Source organism: Peromyscus leucopus, chromosome 9 (assembly GCF_004664715.2).
Source record: "Peromyscus leucopus breed LL Stock chromosome 9, UCI_PerLeu_2.1, whole genome shotgun sequence".
NCBI lineage: Eukaryota > Metazoa > Chordata > Mammalia > Rodentia > Cricetidae > Peromyscus > Peromyscus leucopus.
The window spans coordinates 80,991,739-81,015,461 of record NC_051070.1 but is presented as its reverse complement, the minus strand read 5'-3'; the positions used below and the strand labels follow the sequence as shown (position 1 = coordinate 81,015,461).

The following is a 23,723-nucleotide window of genomic DNA, read 5'->3' as shown; positions in this document are numbered from 1 at the left end:
CAAAACGAAACTTAAACGCGCCCCCCACCCCCAAGAAAACCTTAAAAGAGGAATTTAACAAAAACCAAAGCCTCTATTTTCCCTGCTTTCACTTTTCACAAACCAGCTTCCGAGAGATTTAAATAAAAACGAAATGAGCAATTAGCTAAGGATACCATCTTTCCCATACTGTGGAGTCTCTCTTGAAAAACATCTTCCCCCAAGGCCAACCATTCGGCTGGCCAGCCCTTCTGAAGTCCTAGCCTATTCAAGAAAATCACAACAAAGCAGTAGGAAATTCAGCCACGATCCTGGGCAGAAGGTAGCAGGGAGGTCCTGGGAACCCGCAGCGGCCGAAACCGCTTTAATAAAAGTAAAAAATTAAAAAAAGATAATAAGAAGTAAAACCTTTTAATACATCAAATATACGGAATTTTAATCTTTAAAGCGATACATTGTCTATTATTTTAGCACATGACGTAAACCTTGTCCCTTCTCAACGGGTGGACTTAAAAATTAAAAATAGTTGTGTTCCTTTTAAAGAACAAAATAAGGCAAATGAGGTTTTGGAATAGAATTGTTTTTCCTTTTTTTGTTTTCTTCCAGAATACATACAAAAAAATACCCATTCTCTTTCGATGGTATACACCTTAAAAATAATTGCAATTTGAAATCAGAGTTGACAAATTGTGACTTATTTTGTTTCGTCTTTTTCTTTTTTTTTTGTAACAAACATGCATGTAAATTTGAGTTTCAATCAGACATTAAATAAGAACGCACAATACAATCATAGCAATTTTAAAGTAACATTAAAGAGAAGACCCTAGTTCTGTAGCGGTTTTGTTTTATTTATACTCTACAAGGGATGGGAGGGTTTGTTTCCCACATATTTACCCTCGAGTTTTAATTTTTCCCCCTCCTCCTTTTAACCTACGGAGCTCAAACTAAATAATGCACTTTTGAACCACGGGTCCGCTTGGAGCTAACATAAATAAATACCAATGTTCACCGGCGAAGTCCTCAGATGAACACTTTCTCAATTATTTTTCCTTCTTTTTCTATAAAAAGTCAAATGATTTTTTTTTTCAACTTTTATAAAGTTTGGGTGGGGGGAGCTAAGGGTGGAGGAGACGGGTTTCCCATCCAGGCTCACTCGCTGGCTGTTGTTGGTGGATAGGTAAGATTTAGGCTTTCTTTTCCCTTCCGTAGCCGGGCTCTTCCGCTCCTGCAGGCGTCAAGGAACCTCGCCCGGCTCCTGCCCCTCCCTCGGCTCCTCCCCTCCCCCAGCTCCTTTCTCTCCCTCCAAATTCCTCCGGGCCGCCCTCACTGATACCCCAGCGCAGAGGCAGTGGTCAGTCTCTGTCCGTAGAGGGCGTAGGGGGAGTAGTAGGGTCCGGTGGCAGCGGGCACCGGCACTGGGGCACCGGGCGTGGGGAGCGGGCTCTTGGAATACGGGTGGTAGCGGCTGCTGAGTCCCAGTGCATGGTGGGGGCTGCGCAGCGCCAGGGTCCCCGGGCTGCCTGGTGCGCCCGACGTGGGGATGTGCATGTGACAAGCCATGGCTGCTGCGGCGGCGCTGGCGAGAGACGAAGAACTGGGGTAGCCCGACAGCAGTTTGTCTGTCCCAGGAAAGGCCGTATGGGTCCGCAAGTGGCTCAGCAGCTCTTCGGACGTGGCGAAACGCTTGTCGCACGGCCCATTAGCTGACACCCAGTTGCAGATGTGGGGGAGCGGGTCGTTAGGGAGCATGAAACCATAGGGGTAGAGGGGGTGGCCGGCCAGGGAGGGTGGTGTGGCGCCCGCAGCGGCGGCAGCGGTCAGCGAGGAGTGCACACCGTGCAGTGGGTGCGTGGGGTACACCAGTGGGTATCCCGATTTGAGCGCCGCCGCTGCAGCGGCCGGATCGTGCGCGCACGAGGCGCTGGCGGCCGCAGCTCCGGCCAGGTGGCTGGCACAGTGGTAGCTGAGGCAGTATGGGTCCCGGCACAAACTGGCTGTCATCACGGACGGCGGCGACGCCCCGGCCAGGGGACTCGAACCGGCTGGCTTGCTGCAGCCAAGGGAGCCGGCTGCGGCCGCCGCCAGCTGAGCCCCTACCAGGCTGCCAGGCTTGGTGGGGTCGAGCGCCACGCCGTGTGGCAGGAACTGGGGTGGGTAGCCAGCGTAGGCCCCAGCCAGGCTGCCTGGGTAGGTCATGCCCGCGGGGGGTAGAGGGAACACCGTCTGGCCGGGTTTGTAGGGAGACACGGGAGCCACCAGCCCAGAGCCCAACACCGACGACGAGGTGGGCGCGCTGGGGCCGGAACCGGAGCTGGAGCCAGAAGAGCCGCCGCAGTCTGAGCCTAGAGCCTTGCCCCCTGGACCCCCGTCCGAGTGCTGGTTCACATCCACGTTAATTCCGCCGCCGCAGCTAATCCGCCCGTGTGCCAGCCCCGCGGGTACCCCGTCCGCCGAGGAGCCCCCGGCGCCCTTACTGCTACCACCGCCGCCAGTTTCCGGATCTTTCTTGTCGTCCTTGCCCTCCGGGCCGCCCCCGGCGGTGGGCAGCATGCCTCCCGGCGAACAGGCCGAGGCGCTGGAGCTAGGACTGCCTGTCCTGGGCGTAAATGGCTGGCAGGTGGCGCTCGGTACCCGGAATCCCGACTTCTCCGCAGAAACACCCCCGCCGCCGCCGCCGCCGCCGCCGCCGCCTCCACCGCCGCCTCCCGGCTCCTTCTTATCCGAGCCAGGCTTGGAGTAAGGCTTGAAACTCGACTTGTCTTCCACGCCGATGTCGCTCAGTTTCAGGGGGCCCGACTTGGCGTCCTTGTCTCCCCCGGCTCCGCTGCCTGCGCCACCCGCGCCGCCCCCGTTGGAGGCGACCGAGGAGAGTTTGGAAGAGGGCGAGGGGTCGGGCTTCCCTATCTGCGAACATGTTTGCGCCAGCAGCGCCAGTGGGCTCTTCTTGGCGTCCAGCTGCGGAATCAGACCGGGGAGGGGGGGGTCACACAGAGAAAGAAGGGGAAACCCTTTAGAATTCTGGCTTTAAGGTTCCAACGCCCTCCGTAATAGCCCGCGAAAAGCATCTCAACTTTGAGGAGCAATTCAAAGTGGCACCCCGCTCCACATCCACCCGCAAAGATTCTCGTCCTTGGGAACGATGCCAGATCCCCCGACCGCTCTAGGATCCTTCCTACATTCTTTCAGCACTACTTAGATTTGGAAACAATCTCTTGCAAATGTTTTGGTTTTCATCCCTTAGACCCAGATCTGTACCCGCTTCCCGGCACACACTCCTTGATTCTAAAGAGCAAGGGCTTGAGCGGTTGGCGCCTCCGAGGCTGTGTAAATATACTAGCTTCTGGAGAGCCGGAGGAAGGCGACTTTGGAACAGTCAGTATTCAGGCCCTTGTCCGCCTAGGGGCCGATGGCGGAGAGCTAGGTCCATAGGGGCTTTAATCCAAAAAGGACAAGTTTGGATGGCTTTGCCCCTTAGAATTTACACCCCATTCCACCTCGTTGCCCTTTCCGACTAAGGGGTGAGGAAGCGCTATCCTTTTCTCCCATCCTGGAGCTGAATCACTCCGACCGTGCCCACTCCCCCCACCCCCACCCCGCCGCGCGCCCCAGATCCCATGGGAAAGAAACCCCACAGGAAGGCAGCCCTGGTAGGGGGTCCCAGCTGGAACCCTGACAGAAGGTCCTTACCTCAATGGGGCTGACGGGCGTGGAAGGCAGGGGTTGCAGATACTCTGGGTGCAAAATGTGGCCAGTCCGTGCCGTCAGCATCTTCAGCACCTTGATGGGCAGGCGGTTAGCCTGGCGCAGGGGGTCAGAAGGGGGCACGGCGTGCACAAAAGGCTTGGTGCTGCCGGCCGGGGACGAGCCTGGGCCGTGGCCGGAGCAATTTCCAGAAAGCGCGCTGGTCCAGGCAGGGTCCGCACTGCCACTACTGCCGCCGCCGCCGCCGCCGCCGCTGTGCTTACTGCTTCTTAGGGCAGAAAGCGAGGGCGCTGTGCTCATGACCCACCCGCGCGCATGGGAGCAGCGGGGGGAGGGCTCCGGGACGCGCGGGGCGGGCTCGGGGCTGCGCGCTCGCCCAGGGAGCGGGAGCAGCTGGAGGAGGAGCTGGCTCGGCGGACGCGGGTGCCCCCGCGAGCCTTCTCGGAGCCTGGAGCCAGAAGCGAATAATCCTGGGTGGCCCGCAGGGGAGCCGTGGCGGGGCTGGAGGAGCCGGGTGGACTGCGGGAGTGCCCCGCGGTGCGCGGTGTCTGCCTCGGGCTGCGCCCTGCGCTACGCTCTCCCGGCCCCGAGCCGGCGCTGCACTCTGCGATGTGAGCCGCTGCTTGTCCAGCCGAGGCTCTGGCGAGGAAACTCACTTCAAAAGCAGCTGCACCGAGGGGGAGATTAAAGCCTTTGCCGCCTTCCAATCAAATGGGAGCCCGAGGTGATTGGAGGGTCAAGGGGATGTGACGCGTCCCGCGCCGCCGCCGCCGCCGCCGCCGCCAGGACTCTCCGAGCTGGTTTTAATGGGCAGCTCCCTCTTTGCCGCCCCTCGGCTTGTCCCCTCCCTCGATTTCGCTACCCCTACGAGATGGACATTTATTCTACGTTTGCCATCTACCGCCTTCCTTCTTTTTCCTCCTCGTCGTTCTTCGTTTTCCCCGCTGGAAAAACAAACTGAAACCTTTGCAGGGAGGGAGTGCGTCTGAGTTAACAGACTTCGGGCGGGTGTTGAGAAGAAGCACCGGCGGGAGTGTGGATACCAGCTGAACGGTCAACTCCAGGGATGCATGGGGGTCCTCGCACCAATTTTTTTTTTTCAGTAATTGAGATCTCGCGTGGTGCGGCCACCCGGGTAAGGAAAGGTGGAGAGCCGATGCCGGAGAAAGTCTGCCCGACCGCTTGGATTTCCTGAGATTGCGCAGCAGAGAAACCAGAAGCTAGAAGGGCAATGGAGGCGGCGGCTGCTAGTCCAGGCGACGTGCGCGGGGCTCTCCGCCTTTCTTGGTCACGTGACACCCGAGGACGCTCAGATTGGGGCAGGAGCGGGGGTCACATGTTTCCCCTGTTTCACACTCAGTCCTCCCCATTCCCCTCTCTTTCCCCCCACCCCCAGTTTCTCTGGGCATCTCCACCCCTCCATCAATTGTCAATGTGCCTCGACCGCAATCAATCAGTTATTTGTCAGCTCTTGTCAATCTGCCCGTGATTTATGTCAGCTTTTGTTGCTGATTACAAGGCGGGTGAGACTTGAAGGGAAAAAGAGAGACCGAGAGTGAGACAGAGGAAGGAAGAGACCGAGAAGGAACTGAAGGAGGGGGAGAGAGGAGCTGCCTCCTGGGATATGTGTGTGTGTGTGTGTGTGTGTGTGTGTGTGTGTGTGTGTATCGAGGAGGGGTGTAAGAAAAAGAATGAAAGGGGGAAGAGGCGCCCACCGTCAGGAAAATGAAATAGTGAGAGTAAAGTGCGCAGGTGCACCCAGGACGCCGATCTCGGTCGCACCGGCCTGGGGTGTGCGCCTTCCCTCCTCGTGTTGGAGAGACGGACGTATCCTCCACCTTGGGGTGCTTTGGTCAATCCGGATCGCAGAGTTCGGGGCTGCTTGGTACCTAAGAACGGCGGTGGAGACGACGTCTAACACGGGAGGTTTCCCGTCTCTCTGGGATAATCCCTCCCGGGCATGTAACTTGAGGATGTCCGGCTGCCGCCCTCGGCAGTGTCCCGACCCCTAACTCAGGAACTTCTTTCCAAAGAGCCACACTACCAGTGTAGCCCGAGTCCTAGAGGTTACTGATGGGGTAACCCTCCTTAATTCTGTGACCCGGGTTCGTAGCGAGGCTTGAAAAGCTCCAGAGAAGAGGCCTGGCCGTGTGCTCAGGCAAACGGGTCTCAGGCTCGCTCTTTTCCTCTCCCGGGTCCTTCGCCACTACTCTCCGCGCGCCATCCCGACAGTCCTGGGAGCGGGGACTACCCGGGGCTGCTGGACTGAATAAAGTGGACCGTCCAGACAGGACTGACCGGTGCCTGGAGAGGAGAGGGAAGGAACGCGAGAGGGAGGGGCGGCTGCCTGTGAGAACCGGTTCTTCCAGGGAAGCGGAGCGGGACTGCTGCGTTCCCCTCGATTTGCGCCGTCACTCGGGCTGTTTGGAAAGAAGAGGGAGGCGCTGTGCGTGCCGCCTTCTACCTGGATCTGGGCGTACAGTGTGTGTTCACTCCCGTGCCGCTGGGCGAATTCTCTGGACTTCCGTAACGTCCGGAGCTAGTTCGAGGGTCACCTCCAGAAACTCGTAGAAAGTAGAAGGGGTGAGAGGACACACCCCCTTCCTCCGAGGGACTTGGGAGACTTTGAATCCCCCCCCCCCCACTTTTCCGCAGAGCTCTTCTTTTGTTGTCAAGTCCTTTTGATAAATGGTGGGGCTGGGAGCACTGGGAGCCAGGAGCCGATCTGTGCCCTGCGCAGGGGCGGGGGCCGAGCCTGGAGACCGGTTTCCGACCACCGCGCACCCTGATCTGAACCCGGTACTTGCAGGGGTCCGGTTGGGGACTTCCCTTCGGCTTGCTAGCCCATTCCTCTCCTACCACCCCAGTCTCCCCCACCCCCCTTTTTTAAAATCTCCCACTCCATACGGGTAACGAGAACTTTCTGGGGTGGGGATGAGTTTTAGAATTTTCTCGTAGGTATTCTTTCACGCCGTTTTGATTTTATTCCTTGATTCCTTAGGTTGGCAAAGTTAATGAGCTGGTAACTCGATTAATGCTAATTTGGAGAGGAGAGGTGGTTTGTGCTTGGGGCTGGTGTGCATGCGGGCGTATGTGTGTGTGTGTGTGTGTTAAGAACACCTGCACTCAGGAAGGTTTGTGGTGCCTCTGCGACAATTGAGGAAGGTAAGTCTGTTTCACCGTGGCAAGATCACACGCAGAGATGTGAAGGTCCCCTGAATAGTCCCTGGAGACAAGAGTCCCAGAGTACAGTTTGCCAGGGTGGCAGCTCCAAACTGTCTGCCTGGCAATGTGTCCGAAGCCATTTGTAGCCTGCGGGTGTTAGTGCCTGACAGTGTCACCGATTGCATGGCTGTGACGGTGTCGCCTCTGGCCAACTACTGTGGTCCCAAGCGTAGCAAGCTCGGCCTTGGACCGTCTGCCATTTTGGCCTCTTCGACAGGCCTGGACATCGGAAGCTGGCGCTGTGGAGAGAACTAAGGGTAGCCGGAGCGCAAGCCTGGGCCGTCCTCAGTGTGTCCCCTTTCCTCCCAATTCCAGTAGTTTTCTTATTGCATTAGGCAGTTCGAGGGAGGCCGCCCCAGCGCTTCAAGCCTGGTGGGACCGTGGAATGGCTCTTGCTCCAGAACGATTACATGCGCTCATGGGTATGCGCGGTGTTCCGTGAGCTCCGGCCCTTGGCTGCCTGCGTTTACTTGGCTCAAAACTCAACTCTGCAGGTCGGAGCTCGCGGGGGCACCTAGGGTGTCTGCGTTCCACCGCCTTTGGGGGGGGGGGACACACCATCATCCGAGCCCGCGCACTTCTCAAGGGAGGCCAAATCCCCGAAGGCCGGCGCAAGCTATGTAGGTGGGGGGTTATTAATTACTCCAGGCTAGGCCTAATACCTCCAACCCTCTGAGGTGGTAGGCATGGATGTCCTGCGGATTTTATTTGCACACAATGGACATGATTTGTTTTCTCTTTAAAAAAAAAAAAGGTGTGGGCATGGCCGATATTTGAGGAGGTGGAGGAGAGAAGGCGGAAAGGAAGAGAGCCGAGGAAAAAAGTTTGAAAATGCCTTGAACTATTCACTGTCGAGATGGCTAATCAGTACTGAGGCCGGAGGGCAGGCGGGCCGCCTTTCACCGCTGATTCCCTTTCATCTCTGGCTCGGCGGAGGCGCTCAATTAAAAGCCTATCAGTTTGTAAGTAAATCAACGCCTATCAGAGTTGTCACATCAAACAAAACGATTATTATTGCAGCCCGCCTCCCCTATTAATCTCCCTCGAAGATAATCCGCCTGACAGGTCAGGCCCGGCGAGCTGGAAAGCCTGGCCCAGAGCGCCCAAAGAGTCCCGGACTGGCATATGCCCCCGGGGGTCTCTGCACCCGGGTTCGGTTCCACCCAGCAATCCCCCGCCCCCAACCCCCCGAGGGGTGAGGGAAAGAGCAAGTTGAGGTCGCTGGACCCAGATCCTTCCGACCAGACTACAATTAGGCCTGAGATTCCCGGAGCCACTGAGGTGATGGACACGCTTGAGTCTAACAGCTTTTCAAACCAGGGAGGCTTGGGGAGGAACGGAACATGTGGCCTCGCTTATTCCTTGGACCTCGCCATGGCCTGCACTCTTCTAGGTTCGCCTCTTTGACTCTGTTTATTTTAAAATTTCCACTCTCTCTTCTCCTTTTTGTTTCCATTACAGTTTTTTTTTTTTTTTGGCTCTCTGAACCTGAACCCTTCATATCCTCTCTCCTTTCCTTTCTCCGATTTGTCAGGGATTATTTTTTATTGTACCCTCCCAATGTCTAAACCTCTATATGGTAGTCATATCCCCTGGAGTAGGGCATTCTCAGGGCCCGGGTTATTTCTCCCGCGGCAGGGTGCGTGCCAGCCACAGGATTTCCTGCCTAAATGCCCCCCTGGTTTCTTCCCCAAGCAGGGACTTTTAGAGGCTCTTCACCCTCTTAAGGATTCTGTGCATTTGGGGACAAGGAAGTAATTCAGCCAGGACAGGATAGTTAAATGTGTGTGGACTGTCACAAACCCCTGTTTTGGAATTAGCATTTTGCCTCGGAATTTCACAGTTCCATCCTTGTTAACCTGGCCAATAGCCTCTCTGGGGCTTTGCAACTGTCTTAAGACCCGCAGGGCATCGGGATTTCAGCGCGTAGTGTGGGAAGGAGTGCCTAAGATTTCTTAAGCAAATACTGCTTCCATGGCCTCAAACTAGAGCCTCAAGGGCTGGGTGGAGTTTGGCTTCTGGACTCCAGAACAGTGGCCTTCTTCCTGGTGTTCCTGGCTTCCCACTCTGGTAAGGTCTTGGCATTGAGCCCCGCCCACCCTTCTCTATTTTATGCTCTTGTCCCAACTCAGACCCAAAGCCGGACTAAGCCAGGACTGAGAGCTGATTGAAGTGTCTGACGGGAGAGGGCTCTTGGAGGGACCCCAGGGCCTGCTAGTTTAAATGCCAGCTCTTCTCGAAGACACTGTCTGAGGTTTACGACCACAAGAACCCCCAAAGTACTCAGCAGTTGAACATCCACCCTGAGCCTCTGCAAGCAGCAGCAATCCTTCTGGGATTGAAGGCGGCCACTATCTAACAAAACCTACTGCAGACTTCTTGGTGCACCGGGCTACAGGATTGGGGGTGCCCACATAAGCCTCCCCAAAGCGCCTCAATTTGTCCTCACTCTCCAGTCTTACAAAAATAATTTATTTATAAATCTAGAAATATTGTATATTCATATATATATATGTGTGTGTGTGTATACGATGCACTGTGGCTCAGTTAACTGCTGGCCTGCTTTTCTTATGCATTTATTTACATCACCTTCACTGATACTTAAGAGCTATAGACAGGACACTCCTCCACTCTGGCTGTAGGAAATATGCACTGGGTGGTTATTTAGACATAAGTTCTATCTTGGGCCCTGATGACACCCAAACAAGGGATGTAAAAAATCCATCACATGTAAAAACAAAACAAAACAAAAAACAAATCAAAACCCTGATTTATAATTTTCCCAACATTAATTATATGTGCACACATTTAGAATTTAAGAATATTTTTTATCCTATAGATCTCAGTTTCCAGAGGTGTTGTGTTATGTGCCCCAGAAGCCAGAAGCAATAAGCGGTGTTGGTACTGAGCGCCAAGATGTTTGTGCAATTTTATCCTCATATGGATAAAACTTAAACATGGCTATATAATAAATTCAACCTTGTCATTTTTAGAATCGACAGGATTTCTCTGGCAGTCGTTGGTACTACCTTAAACAGAGTAAGTCCGACCAGTAGGCATCCAACTGGAAATGGCTCCTGCCTGGCATGTCCCCGTGAGCCTCGGCTTAGTCACAGGCTGGAGATGGCTCCCCAGGCCCAGGAAGCTGGGTCCAGCCCCACCGTTCTAGTGGTGCCCCCAGGTTTCATGGCCTCTCTGCGGTGCTGGGCCTAGCAGCCCCCATCTCTGCTCAAGCTTCAGAAACATACAGGGTTTCTACAGGGCTGAGTCCGCCCCTAGCGAAAACTGAAAGCAAATTCCGCCGCAGAGTCTGAACTTTGCTTCTCCAAAGTTTTCTCCAGGGAATCAGTGGCGACTTTAGGAGGACAGAGTTAGTATGAACACATGAGGGAGGGACCGGGGTGGCCTAGCTTGGCTAGAGGCGAAGTGGAGGCGCCCCTCCTTTCTTATTTCTGCTACTCCTTGGTGCCCACCTCGCGCCCCGGGCCAGATGATATCAAGTGTTTTCCAAACTGCTGCAGAGGTCCAGCATGGGCTTCTCTAGTTCCCACCGGTGGTTACAGGAGAAGCAGCTTTTTAAGAGCTGTACAAAGCCTTGCCCAGAATCCTCCGCCTGATTTTCTCCATCTTGAGAAAATTTGAGACCAGATCACCTTCTGTGGGGAGGAATGTTTAGAAGTCATTCTGAGCAGTCCCTTGCCCAGCTCTCTGCCCTAACTTCGAACCAGAGTTTATGAAACCTGGGGCCACCTGCGCAGCAAACCTCCAGCTCTGCGCCCCTGTCCTCGGATGAGGGCGTAAGCAGGGCTACTTCTGGATCGCCTCAGCTTCAAGCTATGAGAAAAGCTTGCCTCGAGAGATTGAGTGAGTGTGTGGTTCCCACTCACACGTGGTCGCTCAGACCCTTCTAGCCAGGTGATCCCCTAACTCGAGGCGCTTCCCTGAAGATCCGTGGATTTGGGGTCCGGCAAAGGTGCAAACAGTGCTCTTGGACTCTGGAGGGGGCGACTGCCAGTCTCTCTGCGGGGCCTGTCCCCGGGCCGGCCGTAGTGGGTGAGTGATGAGGGCAGAGAAGGGCGCCCATAAATCGCGAGTGTCAGGGCGAAAAACTCTCTTTATTGTCTGCATGATGGATGGGCCCGGGGACGAGACACCAAATACTTCGTATCGCCTTTAAATGGGAACACATTTTCCGTGGCCATAATTCATGTTTTTTAAATAGAAAGTTTGAAATGTTGCCTATATTTCACCGGCCCTGACATATTTATGAATCGTTCCTTGCATGCAAATATCATTATTTAAAACGACCGGGAGAGCGCGGGGGAGGGGAGGAGGCGCCCCCCCCAGGGGGGCGTGGGAGTGGTAAACCCGAGACCTGTAAATGGAGGGGGTCCATCTCCCTAAAGGGCAGATAATAGGGCGTGGGGGGCAAGCTGAGCACACCCTGGGGCTTGCCTCCTTTTGACAACATTGCTAGGCCTCCTGGAGAAGTCTGCTCGGCTTGGGACCAAGTGCAAGCTTCTTAGTCTCCTGCGGAGGACCCAGAAGATAATTTGGGTCCCTCTTTGAGGCCAGGGATCAAAGCTGAAGCCACATTTTCAAAGAAGGAAGTTAAAAAAAAAAAGTTTAACAAACACAAGTAATAGTAATAATAACAACCCAACATGTTTCGTGTTCTTTGCCACTGCATCGATTTTATTGATTTTCATTCTGCAAACCTGGGACTGTGCGCACCCAGGCGGGGCGTTTGTCAGTATCCAGTCACCGAGCGGAGTGGGTGGGGGACAATCCTCGGGTGTCACCGCTCGGCCTCCCTCCCCCCAACCCCCACATCTACACAGCTCAACATCTCCCAGGCACAACGGAGGCTGCGCAAGACGCGGGGGACAGAAGTGACCCGGCCCCCAAGCTGGAGGGCTTCAGTCCCGCCCCTTCTATCTGCCCAGCTCTAGCATCGCTCCTGGGCTGCGCGTTCTCTCTTCTCACTGCTGTACGATCAATACAGTCTCTTCCCCTCTCCTTTTCTTCACTCTCTCACAGTTGCCAGAGTGCTTGCCTGGCATATATGAAACCTTAGAAGGCCTGAGCTCAGTCCCCAGCACCCCGTCCCGCCCCCCCCCCAAGTCAGGCTTGCCCGGGAGGCGCCCACACCTGCGCCCACACTTTACCTGTGCGGTTCCCAGCGGCGCCAGCGGCCGCGCGGATCACCGGGAAAGGATGGGGAGGGCGGGGAAGTGGGAGGGACAGGGAGCAGCCAGTAGCGCCGAGCCAGGATCGTCTCTCTAGACCCGAAGCAGGGGTGCCGGCGTAAGTCGAATTGCGCTGGAGCGATCAGGCCCGAGGATCGGCGAGGGTGAACCCGCCTGCTGAAAAAGGGGCGGGCCCAGCAGCACTTCCGCTGGGGTGGGGCTGCGGGCCGCCGCGAGGCCCCGCCCCCTGTCGCGTCGACCCGCCCCTTACTCCAGCCTAGGTCCGCAGCGCTCAGAGTTTTTTCAGTCCCAGCCCAAAGCCTGGTCCAAGGCCTGACAAGGCAGGAGGAGGACAGTGGTAGCTCCCTTTCCCCACCTACACTCACTTTCGTTTTAAATCGTGAAAGCAGAAGGACCTAGGCCCCAGGTCACAATTAAGATTTGTTCAAACTTGGGTCCTTTGGTGGACTTACCTGGTCCAGAGGCCTTAAGCTTAGTCTGGAATTCAACCGTATGTCCCTTGGAACAGATGGGTCTGGAAGCCTCTCACCTTTCAGCAGGAGCAAAACTTCTTTTTCCACATTAACCGTTTTTATTCAACTTCATATCATTTAATACATCCACACCACATTTAAAGGCAGTGAATCTTCATGTGTAATCAATTAGCCAAATTATCTAAGGGTAATTATAGTAGCCGGAATATGCTATGGATGGAGAAACATAACACTTTTGATAGAGGTTGCTTTGTGCCAGCACTATCAAATTTTTGTGTGAATTAAGCCCTGAAAGCAACTCTCTGAGTGTGAACGTGATGTTTTATAGCCAGATTGAGTACGGAGAGGAGAAGTAGGCCTTGCCTTCATCTCATTGCCTCCATCTCTTGCCATCCTGGGGACTCCAACTGCCCCAGGCAAGTCTTCTGAGGTCTGGGATGTTCGCCCTGTTAGCCGGAGCCATTTGGAGTGGAGGCAGTGCGGAGCCAGAGGAATTGTACAGAGAAGTGGAGAGGTGTTGGCGGGGTGGTCTCAGCTACCGGCTTCCTGGAAAAGCTAACCGTGGAGCATCCTAATGGTTTCTCCCCTGATGTCCCAACTGGGGAGGGCCAGAGAGCTCTTTCTGTGACCAAACAAACAAACAAAAAACCAGGGGCTGGGGACACATGCAGTTGATAGAGTGCTTGCTTGGCATGCATAAAACAGCAAGCCTGAGCTCAGTCTCCAGCACTCACCACAGAAGGTGTAGTGGTCTATTCCTGTAATCGCTGTATCTGGAGGTAGAGGCAGCCTGCATTGGACAGTGAGTTCCAGGTCAGCCTGAATGAGACTCTGTATAAAGAAGAACAAAACTAAGCAAAAATAATGTAAACAAAACAAAACAAAACAAAAAAACCCAAATAACGACAACAACAAAAACCCCCAAAATTGTGTCTGGAAGTTAAGCACACCCTGGGGCTTGCTTCTCTTTTGCTTCATGTGTGTATTCCAGCTGTTCTTAGCAGCACATGGGTCTGTATCCCCTGGCTGGCCTGTCTTCCCTGGTCTTTGCCTCTCACCTCCACTCATCCTGGGCTCCCACTGTCCCTGGCTTCCCTTTGATTGCTCAAAGAGGCCAGGCTACTTCCCACCTCAAGGGATTTGCTGATGTTCTTCGTGCTCTCCATCTGGCGCTCCCCTCTTTTCCCGTAGATCTTCAAGGGCACACCACTCTCCATGCACACTTGCACCCCCTGGAACCCTCAGCTATAACAGGATGCACTGTCCAGGATTTGTCTTCTTCCTACAATAGTAAACTCCAACGGGCAGAGCCTGGAGCTGTTTCTTCCAAGGAATGAATGAAGATAAATACAAATATAACCAACTGTGCTGAATGAATGGCTAACGATGTCTCGGGTTCATTGCACATTGTGGGGGGCACCTTTAAGTGTTCTCACATCCTGAGATGTTCTTGGTTTAGAGAGGGAAATAATGCAAATCTCATGAAAAATATGACTATGTTGACTCCTTATACTGTAAATGCTAATTAAGAGGATGCTGGAGGGGGGCTGGAGAGATGTCTCAGTAGTTAAGAGCACTGGCTGCTCTTCCAGAGGACCCGGGTTCAATTCACAGCACCTATGTGGCGACTGTCTGTAACTCCAGTTCCAGGGGATAGGACACTTTCACACCAATGCACATAAAATAAATAAGTTAAATGAATTGAAAAAAAAAAAAGAGGATGCTGCAGGAGCTGGAGAAGAGGAGCATCTTACTTGGGCTTTCAGAGTGGAAGATGGGATGGAGGAGGAAGCATGCTTCTGCCCGTAACCACTCCTCCCAGTGTTCCGCATATATACACATCAAGGTTCTAAGACGCTGCTGGAAAAGCTGCCCACAGCCCATCCTGGTGGCCCCCTTTCTTTTGGCCTCTTCACAGATTATGGCAATCTCTGTTCAGTCCTTTTTGCCTTCAGACTGAACTGCCACGATATAGCCAGCTCATTGTTCTGCCTGTCCTCACCCTCCCTAATCCGTCTGTCACACCTGCCTGGTTAATTTTCCTGATTACATCATCCCCTGGCTCAGAAACCCTCAGTGGCTCCCCATTGTCCATACATAACACTTAACTCTTCAAAAAAAAAAAAAAAAAAAGGTTTCAGACCGCTTACTGAAAGCTTCAAGATGCACGCCAAAGTTATGTATGTTCACATCAGTCAGGAAAACACTCAAAGATATAAAAAGAAAAAACTGATCCAGTCCCCCCCCACTCCAGTTCCCACTCAGTCTCCTGAGGTACCCAGTGTGAGCTGGTTTTGAATATACCATTTTTTTGAGGGGGGGTGGTGGTCAGGTTCTGGGGATCATGCTCAGAGGCCTAAAGCGTTCTATCAAGTACTTTACCTTGAGCTATAGCCCCCAGACATTGCTTAATAAAGAAATAAATAAAAAAATCCATTTATCTATTCTCTGTGTGTGTGTACACATGCATGCACATGCCACAGCACCTGTATGGAGGTCAGAGGACAACTTTTAGTAATACATTCTTCCTTTCTATCACGTGAGTTCTGGTGATTGAGCCCAGGTCTCCAGGCAGCAAGAACTTTACCCATGGAGCCATCTCACTGTCCCCCCTCCCCATGCTCTCCATTACTTTCTCTGAGACATGGTTTCCCTGTGTAACTCAGACTGGCTTCCAGTTCATGTTCCTCTGATGTGGCCTCCCCAGAGCTGGCATTCCATACCACAGGTGACAGCTTCTGTCTTTTCTGCCATGCTCCCCCATATCTAGCGGGCTGTTGTTCCACTGCTGATTTACATAAGAAGGTATCTATAGGGGCGTCTCTGCAGTTTTCTCACTCTTTCATGATAATAAATAGGCTATAGATATATAGCTAACTTGTTTTTAAGCTGTGTGTGTGTGTGTGTTATTCAGCCATTCAACTATTGGTGGGCAAATGGGTTGCTACCATGTTTCTTTAATTAAGAAAATGTTGTGCCTATATTTTTCAACCAATGATTTTATTTCTATAAGGTAGCTTAACAAATTACAGTAGTCTACATAATAGCCAAATTGAATTATTTTGTCCACTCCACATGCCCTGTATTTTCCTTCCTTCCTTCCTTCCTTCCTCCCTCCCTCCCTCCCTCCCTCCCTCCCTCCTCCCTCCCTCCCATCTTTTCTTTTTTTTCCCCTCAAGACAGGCTTTCTCTGTGTAGCCCTGGCTGTCCTGGAACTCGCTATGTAGACCAGGCTGGCCTCGAACTCACAGAGATCCACCTGCCTCTGCCTCCCGAGCGCTGGGATTAAAGGTGTGCGCCACCACCGCTCAGCCCTGTATTTTTCTGCTTCTGTCTCCTCTTCCTGAAAAAGCCCTGGTCCCCATGCTCAACCAACTTCTAATCCTGCAAGGACCAAACCTGACACTGGCTGTGCCGTTTCCCCCTCTTCCCCACGTCAACACTACAATGGGTCAGGCCCAGGAAGTGGTTTAAGACCAGTGTAGACGAATCACAACTATCTATCCTGTCTTCTTTCCCAACCACCCTTACAGCTAGGGGTGGCCATGAGACCAACCTGTGGTACATGGCGACCAGGTGGCCAAGTGGAACAGGAATGCTAAGAAATACTCTTGTGTCATCATCAAAAGGGATTGTTGCAAATGGTTCGGCCCTCTCCCGCTTCCTGTTCTCTTCTCCCATGAACTTGAACCGAATATCTAGAACCGTATGTAGCCACTGGCCTATGACCACAAGGAAAAGTCTAAGGGTGCTTCAAAGAGAGCCTCAGTCTTGCTGTCAGCGGGACATGGAGCCATCTTCAGAACTCTCCCCTTTCCAAAATCTTCCTTAGGGGAGGACGGTCTCTATTGAAGTCAGTGAAATTAAGGGTTTTCATGTTTTCAGCCAAACATCTTGTTAACCTTCCCATGTAGCAAGCCTCTCTGGTGGTGTTATGCACAGTGATGAAAACAAGTGTCTGAAACCTGTTTTAGAGACTTTCCTTCATGGGTGGGGTTTAGATGAAAAAAATGTCTCCCGTAGTCCCCAGTATTTGAATGCATGGTCCCCAGTTGGTAGTGCTGTTTGGAGAGGCTTAAGGAGGGATGGAGGTGTGCCACTGAGGGCAGGCTTTGGGAGTTTAAAGATTCAAGCCATTCCCAGTTGGCTCTCTCCGCTTTGTGCTCGTGGTTCAAGCTGTGGGCTCTCAGCTTGCCACGTCAGCCTCTGTGCCTGCTGCTCCCCCACCCTCTGGAAACGTAAGCCCCAAATCAACCACTCCGTCCATCAGTTGCCCTGGTTGTGGTGTTTATCACAGCAATAGAAAAATAACTAATAGAGATGGATTTTGAAATAGCCTGAGAAGCAGGCAAACATTTCTGTGAGATGACTTGGGTATTTTAGAAGAGTGGTTGAGTGTGGACAACCTTTAATCCGAGGCATTACGGTGAACTTGCTAGTTCATGATGGGCATTGCTGCTTCTCTCTCCTGTCCCTTTCAAGTGCCTGAAACCCTTTCCTCTTTGGTGGAGAGAAGGGGGGTCTGCCTCTAACTACTGATGCTGAAGGGGCTACCTCTTTCTTCTTCCTGCCCTGGCTGAGGCCCCATCATGGAGATTCCTTACTTGGTTCTCTGATTCCAAAAGGGTGGGCAGAGGATGAAGAATCATCTGGAAACCCTTACTGGAAGCACTGAGCCTATGACATTGACCGTGACTGCATGGGGAGAAAGAGTGGAGAGGACAGTGCTGCCATCCATGTAGTGATGGTGGCTGCTCAGGCGGTGGCCTACCTGGTTTTGTACAGTAGCATGGCCAACTCCATCCATCTCCAGTTGCACCCACTGCCAGGTCCAGCCCATGTCCCCAGGTGGGTTGTTGCTGGTCTTCTCTCTGGTCCCATGAACTTCCTGATATAGATATCAGTTGTTTTCTTCTTCTTCTTCTTCTTCTTCTTCTTCTTCTTCTTCTTCTTCTTCTTCTTCTTCTTCTTCTTCTTCTTCCTCTTCCTCTTCCTCTTCCTCTTCCTCTTCTTCCTCCTCTTCCTCCTCCTCTTCTTCTTCCTCTTCTCCTCCTCCTTCTTTCCTTGAACTGTTCAAAGTTAGTCTCTGTCACTCACAACCAACAATGTCAATTGATTCGTCACAGTCCGGCTCACTAGGTGCCTTCTAAACATGCCTGATGGTGATTATTTCTAGATTATGCTGCAGGCTCCATCAAGCAGCTTGGCCAAATGCCTCTAACCTAGCCAGGTGATGACTTCAAGTGAAAGACGTGTTATGCTCAGCTCAGGTTCTGCCAAGCTGGATGAATCACACTGAATGGTTTTATTGCATTTGAATATCCATGGTATCTCAGGCACCACTTGGAGTAGCTTCAGGACACTGCCTTTTCTACAATTTTTTTGTTTTGTTTTTTCGAGACAAGGTTTCTCTGTGTAGTTTTGGTGCTTGTCTTGGATCTCACTCTGTAGACCAGGCTGGCCTTGAACTCACAGAGATCCACCTGCCTCTGCCTCCTGAGTGCTGGGATTAAAGGCGTGCACCACCACCGCCTGGCCTCCTTTTCTACATCTTACCAAAGCCATGCATGGAGAGAATTCTTATTCCCACCTTCTTTGCAAATATACACATGTCTCTCCTTTATGTCCCTCTCTCCCTGGTTGGCACACAATATGTCTGATGACGGTTTCTAAGCATCGAAGGACACTGCCAAGATCAACCCCCTTAGGTGACAACCAACCCAGGTCCTTCCTAGTGAAGTTTAAGAGCTTGAGTACACGTGCACATGAGGAGTTGGTGGAAGGTTCCCTCCTGTAGACCCTGCTCCGGGCCCAGCACCCCTCCCTGCCTCTACATGAGCTCATCATGAGTGTCAGCCAGTGACATGCTCTGGGCCCAGCTGCTTGGATCCCAAAGATAGCACCATTATGACTTCATTTACTATGTGTGTGGCCACGTGAGGGTTTTGACCTCTGAACTTTCCATTTCCTCTTCTGCAAAACGGAAGTAATAATGGTCCACACTTCATGCAGCCAGTGGGGAAATAGAGAGAGCTATGCCTGGCATGCCCGGCACGTGCAAAGTGCTCATGGCAACCATGACTGTATCATCTGCCTGCTCTTTCTGACCTCTGAACCCTTGGGTCCTGTCTGTGCCTCTTATCTGCCTCTTAATTCTCTGCTAATTGATGGTAACTTTTTATTAGCTATTTAAATACTCCTAGTTTAACTTCGGGCTTGTGTGTATGTGTGTGTGTGTGTGTGTGTGTGTGTGTGTGTGTGTGTGTGTGTTGTTCAGCTTCCCAATTAAATCTTGAACTCCTCTAGGCTTGTGCCAAATGCGTTCTTTATATTCTCAAAACTGACTAGCAGCGGGCTAAGTAGAAAGCAGGCACTAATTAAAGAACACTTCTTAAAAAGAGTCATAAAATGTCCAACAACCACACAGTCCTTTCACAACAGGTGTCTCCTTCAATCCCTTAGTCCTCACCACAATCCTCACAAAAGGCATACACTGTTACACCCACTTTGCAGGTAAGGAAACTGAGGTTTCGGGGTAAAATCACTTGCCCTCTATAGTCTCCAAACAACTCCCTTTCAGGAATTCTCAAACGGCTCCCTTCTTGAACTCCATGCACTTTCTCTTCCAGGCCAGTCAGCTGCCCTGCCAGCTCTGATCTTTGTCCATGAGTCCATGGGGAGGGATGACGGCGGCAGCAGATTCAGTTTGAAAAGCTGGTTATGAAAGAGCAAGGGCACGCGCGCATGCAGTACCTGTCACCTCTACAGCACGCTGATGGACGGACGGACGGAGCGTCTGTGGGACCACTGATCCTCTCTGGGATAGGGTTGTTTGGTGACCTGACATTCCTGCTTACCCACAGTTTCTGCTACAGACATGCCTTGTCTCTAAGAGTAGGGAGCTAAACATGTGACTCTGGTCCATTTACTTATTTAAGGGAAATGAACATAGAGACCTAGTTGCATCTTGATGAAAAAAAAAAAGTGGCCTGCCCACCCTTTTGGAAACAATTCTTTTCTTTTCCTTCTCCCCATCCTTGCTTTCAGCCAGGTGGGAAGAGCCCCTTCCCTGGAACTTATTAGTCACAGGTTTGAAATGCTGGGGTGGGTTGGAGAGGGAGAAGTGATGGGTGTGGGGTGGGAATTTGGGGAGTCTTTTATTCCCTGCATCTCAAAGGCTGTCAGGCTTTTGAGGGGTGGAAATGACTGGTAATTAGTGAACCTTCCCGGCTGCACACACTAAAGACACTTCACAGTCTCTGTGACCTCTGCGCCCGGTGAGGCTTTGTTATGTAGATATTCTTAATTGGGTGAATCACGCACTGCAAACAGCCTAGGCGAGAGCATTGTGGGCTATGCTTCTGGGAGGCTTCAAACCAGGGCTCCAGCATCTGCATGGAGGTAGGGTGTGAGAGCTGTTGGCATTGGCATTCAAGGTCCCTGGGTGACTTAGTATGCCTCGGGCATCTTCAGTGTGGAGAATGGCATCCTCTGTTCTCCTCTCCTCTCTCTTTCTCTTCTTCCCAGTTTATCGATCACCTGTTCTGGGCAGGTGATCAATAGATTTCAAAAGGATTCCCTACATTCAAGGGCTGACCACCTCATTGGGAAGCCAGGAACAGACATGGATGGCCAGACCAGTCCAGAACAGCAGGCATCAATGCGGAAGGGGTATTAACAGGAAATTTCAGACCCTGGAGGAGTCGCTGACAGCTGGTCCATAGGGGAAAACTTGTTCATGAGGTGAGGAGGACTTGGAAGGACCTCTCATGAGAGATGAGAGTTAAGTCCCAGAACATGGAGACATCCTCAGGTCACCGTCACACCCAGAGTTGTGACCCTAGCAACTGACCTTGGCTTACTTATCAGAGGAGCACAGTGCATTGTGGGAGTGACCCACAGAATCCCATCTTCTGCTTCTCCCAGAGGAGGGTACAATGAAATGAGACATAAAACTTAATGGTGTGTTCCAGGTAGGACTCATCACTCCACACCTATCTGGTACTTTGGTGAGTGACACCATAATGGCTCCTCCAACTTCTGCCCCGAACGTCAAACAATCGGCTGCCATGTCTGCAGACACCCCACACCCCGCGACACCCCACACCCCGTCTTCAGCCCCTCTCACTGCTTTCTCCCTTCAGCCCTCACCACTCTTCATGGGAGGCAGGGTGTGCTCTGAGAGCCTGGGACGACATTTCCTTGACCCCTCTCCCATCTAAACATCCTCAACAAACTGATGGCTCTGAAGCGCCAATGTCATCATTCCTGCCCCCACGTTGTCCTCCAGGCTAGGCCCACACAGCTCTCGCCATCAGGACCCTGCCTACCTCTTTTTCTGAGCATATTGTCAAGGCCAACAGTGACTCCCATGTTGTTCATTTCTTTTTTCTCCTCTTTTCATTTTATTAAGAGATTTTCTATTCATTTTACATATCAACCACAGATTCTCCTGTCCTCCCTCCTCCCACCCCCAGCCTTCCCCCCTTAACCCACCCTCCCATCCCCACCTCCTCCAAGGCAAGGTCTCCCCTGGGGAGTCTGCAGAGGCTGGTACTTTCAGTTGAGGCAGGTCCGATCCCTTCCTCCCTGCACCAAGGCTGAGCAAAGTGTCCCAGCATAGGCACTATGTTCCAAAAAGCCAGCTCATGCACTAGGGACAGGTCCTGATCCCACTGCCTGGGGGCCCCCTAAACAGTTCAAGCTAAACAACTGTCTCACCTATCCAGAGGGCCTAGTCCAGTACCATGGGGGCTCCTCAGCTATTGGTCCACAGTTCATGTGTTTCCACTAGTTTGGCTGGTTGTCTCTGTACTTTTTCCAATCATGGTCTCCATATCTCTTGCTCATATGATCCCTCCTCTCTTTCATGGACTGGGCTCCTGGAGCTCCACCTGGGGCTTGGCCATGGATCTCTGCATCTGCTTCCATCAGTCACTGGATGAGGGCTCTATCATGACAGCCAGGGTGTTCAGCCATCCGATCACCAGAGCAGGTCAGCTCGTTGTTCATTTCTAAGGTAGTTCTTAGTCCTGACTTCTCTTAATCTTGAGTGCCCCAGGCAGAGCTGATCATTCCCTTTTCTCCCTAACTCACGAAAATGACAAACTTATGAAAAAAATTAAGATGGTGAGATCCCCGTGTCCTCCCAGAGTCACCAGCTGTCATTGGCACGGTCTGTTATCTTTTGCCCTGAACTATCTTAAAGCGTGTGTTTTGCTGTTTTTCTCTAATTTCTTCCTCTTGCATCTTCCAGGCCAGCGATAGTTTCTTATAAAACCATGGGCGGTGGTGGTGCACGCCTTTAATCCCAGCACTCGGGAGGCAGAGCCAGGCGGATCTCTGTGAGTTCGAGGCCAGCCTGGGCTACCAAGTGAGTTCCAGGAAAGGCGCAAAGCTACACAGAGAAACCCTGTCTCGAAAAACCAAAAAAATAAAAAATAAAATAAAAAAAATAAAATAAAACCATGGTACAGTTTGCACAAGTAGGGACAATCAGGGGCAATTCAGTCCCATCAATCATGTCTTCAAACAGTTCCAGCTTAAATGTTCCCAGTTGCCCCTGAATGCTCTTATAAGCCCTTTTCTCCAGTTCCAGTCATGGATCAGGCTTTGAATTTGGTTTCTCTTCTCTTCAGGGTCTCCTAGCCCAGGCTGATATGGAACTCACTATGTAGCCTAGGCTATCCTCAACTTATGATATTCTAGTTTCAGCCTCCTAAGTGTTGGGTTTACAGGTGTGGGCCACCATGCCTGGTAAGAAGTTGTCATATCTCTTTAGTTCATTTTATCTCCCAGATTCCTCTATCCCATCCCCACCTCAGCCACATTTTGGACAGCCTAGTCCAGATAGGTTGTAAAACATTCTACTCTGGTGATCAGATGGCTGAACACCCTAACTGTCATGATAGAGCCCTCATCCAGTAACTGGTGGAAGCAGATGCAGAGATCCATGGCCAAGCCCCAGGTGGAGCTCCAGGAGCCCAGTCCATGAAAGAGAGGAGGGATCATATGAGCAAGAGATATGGAGACCATGATTGGAAAAAGTACAGAGACAACTAGCCAAATTAGTGGAAACACATGAACTGTGGACCAATAGCTGAGAAGTCCCCATGGTACTGGACTGGGCCCTCTGAATAACTGAGACAGTTGTTTAGCTTGAACTGTTTAGGAGGCCCCCAGGCAGTGAGACCCAGACTGTCCTTAGTGCATGAGCCGGCTTTGTGGAGCCTGGGGCCTATGCTGAGACACTTTGCTGTTTTTTACCTGTTGAACATTTTGACAGGAACAGTATGCAAGGACTGTATGTGGACACTGCCCATCTGATCACACCAGAATCCACGATGCCAGGCCATTGGAGATGCTGCATGTTGCCGGGAGTAGTGAATGAGAGGTCTCTCTCTCCACTGTCTCTTCCTTTGTAACTCATCTGTCAGGTGGTGCTCCAGCCTACGCGGATGCCCCTTTGTATAGTGCTTCTGCCAAGTCCCACGACCCTTGACGGTACTGGCAGTGACGTGAGGAATCTTCTCCCTTTGGATTCTTTATTGACTTAGAATTCTCAACTTGCTTTTGGCCTCCCCTTCCCTCTTTTGTTGCCCCTCCCAGGCTCTGTGGGGTTCCTCCAGTTCTCCTTGACTTCCAGCTCTTGGTGTGCACTGGAGCCCAGGTTTCCCATTTCCCCCTCTTTTTGGGCTTTCTAGGCCAAGTAAAGCTGAGGCCATGCATGTTTCTAAGTCTAGTTCAGACCCATCTCCCAAATTCCACGGCCATCTCCACCCTCCAGTTTTGCCTTTCTGCTTAAACTCTCAAAGTCATCTCCAATACGACATGTCCAAAAATAATATTAGGACCCCCTCTCCCTGCCCAGCAGTGTTCATCTAGCTCATTGTGACCGTCCCATCCTTCCGGTTGCTTAGCCCCAAATCTTGGTGTCACCCTTAACTCCCCTGTTTCTTATACTTCTCCTGTCCAAGACATCAGTAAATTCAGTTGATGTTGTCTTTAAAGGTGTCCTGGGGATGTACACTGACTGTCCACAGGATTCCTGTGATAGCCTGCTGTTGGGTCCCCCTGCTTCTGTCCTTTCTCTCCATGGTCACTGTTGGCACAGCCGTCAAAGCAATCTTCAGAA

At 52.1% G+C, this 23,723-nt stretch overlaps 1 protein-coding gene and 1 long non-coding RNA gene across 3 annotated transcripts; one reads left to right on the top strand and one right to left on the bottom strand.

Annotated features, from left to right (window-relative positions):
- Positions 1-373: 373 nt before the first annotated feature.
- On the bottom strand, positions 374-5,029 carry Znf503 (zinc finger protein 503). The gene is made up of 2 exons (XM_028879787.2): positions 3,667-5,029; positions 374-2,934 (listed from the first exon to the last, which is right to left on the bottom strand). Exons 1-2 carry the CDS (start codon positions 3,979-3,981, stop codon positions 1,303-1,305), a joined length of 1,947 nt encoding a protein of 648 aa, XP_028735620.1. The 5' UTR covers positions 3,982-5,029; the 3' UTR covers positions 374-1,302.
- A 287-nt stretch (positions 5,030-5,316) lies between these two features.
- On the top strand, positions 5,317-9,905 carry LOC119088538. Of its 2 annotated transcripts, XR_005092190.1 has the most exons (3): positions 5,317-6,846; positions 7,661-7,868; positions 9,039-9,905. It is a non-coding gene; the product is annotated as an uncharacterized LOC119088538 (long non-coding RNA). The 2 variants fall into 2 exon arrangements; XR_005092189.1 differs by having other exon boundaries at positions 5,317-7,868.
- Positions 9,906-23,723: the final 13,818 nt, after the last annotated feature.

Coding starts and splice junctions, on each gene's coding strand:
- Znf503 (XM_028879787.2), bottom strand. CDS start 3,981: ATGAGCACAGCGCCCTCGCTTTCTGCCCTAAGAAGCAGTAAGCACAGC. Junction 2,935..3,666: donor CGCCCGTCAGCCCCATTGAG/GTAAGGACCTTC, acceptor CTGATTCCGCAG/CTGGACGCCAAGAAGAGCCC.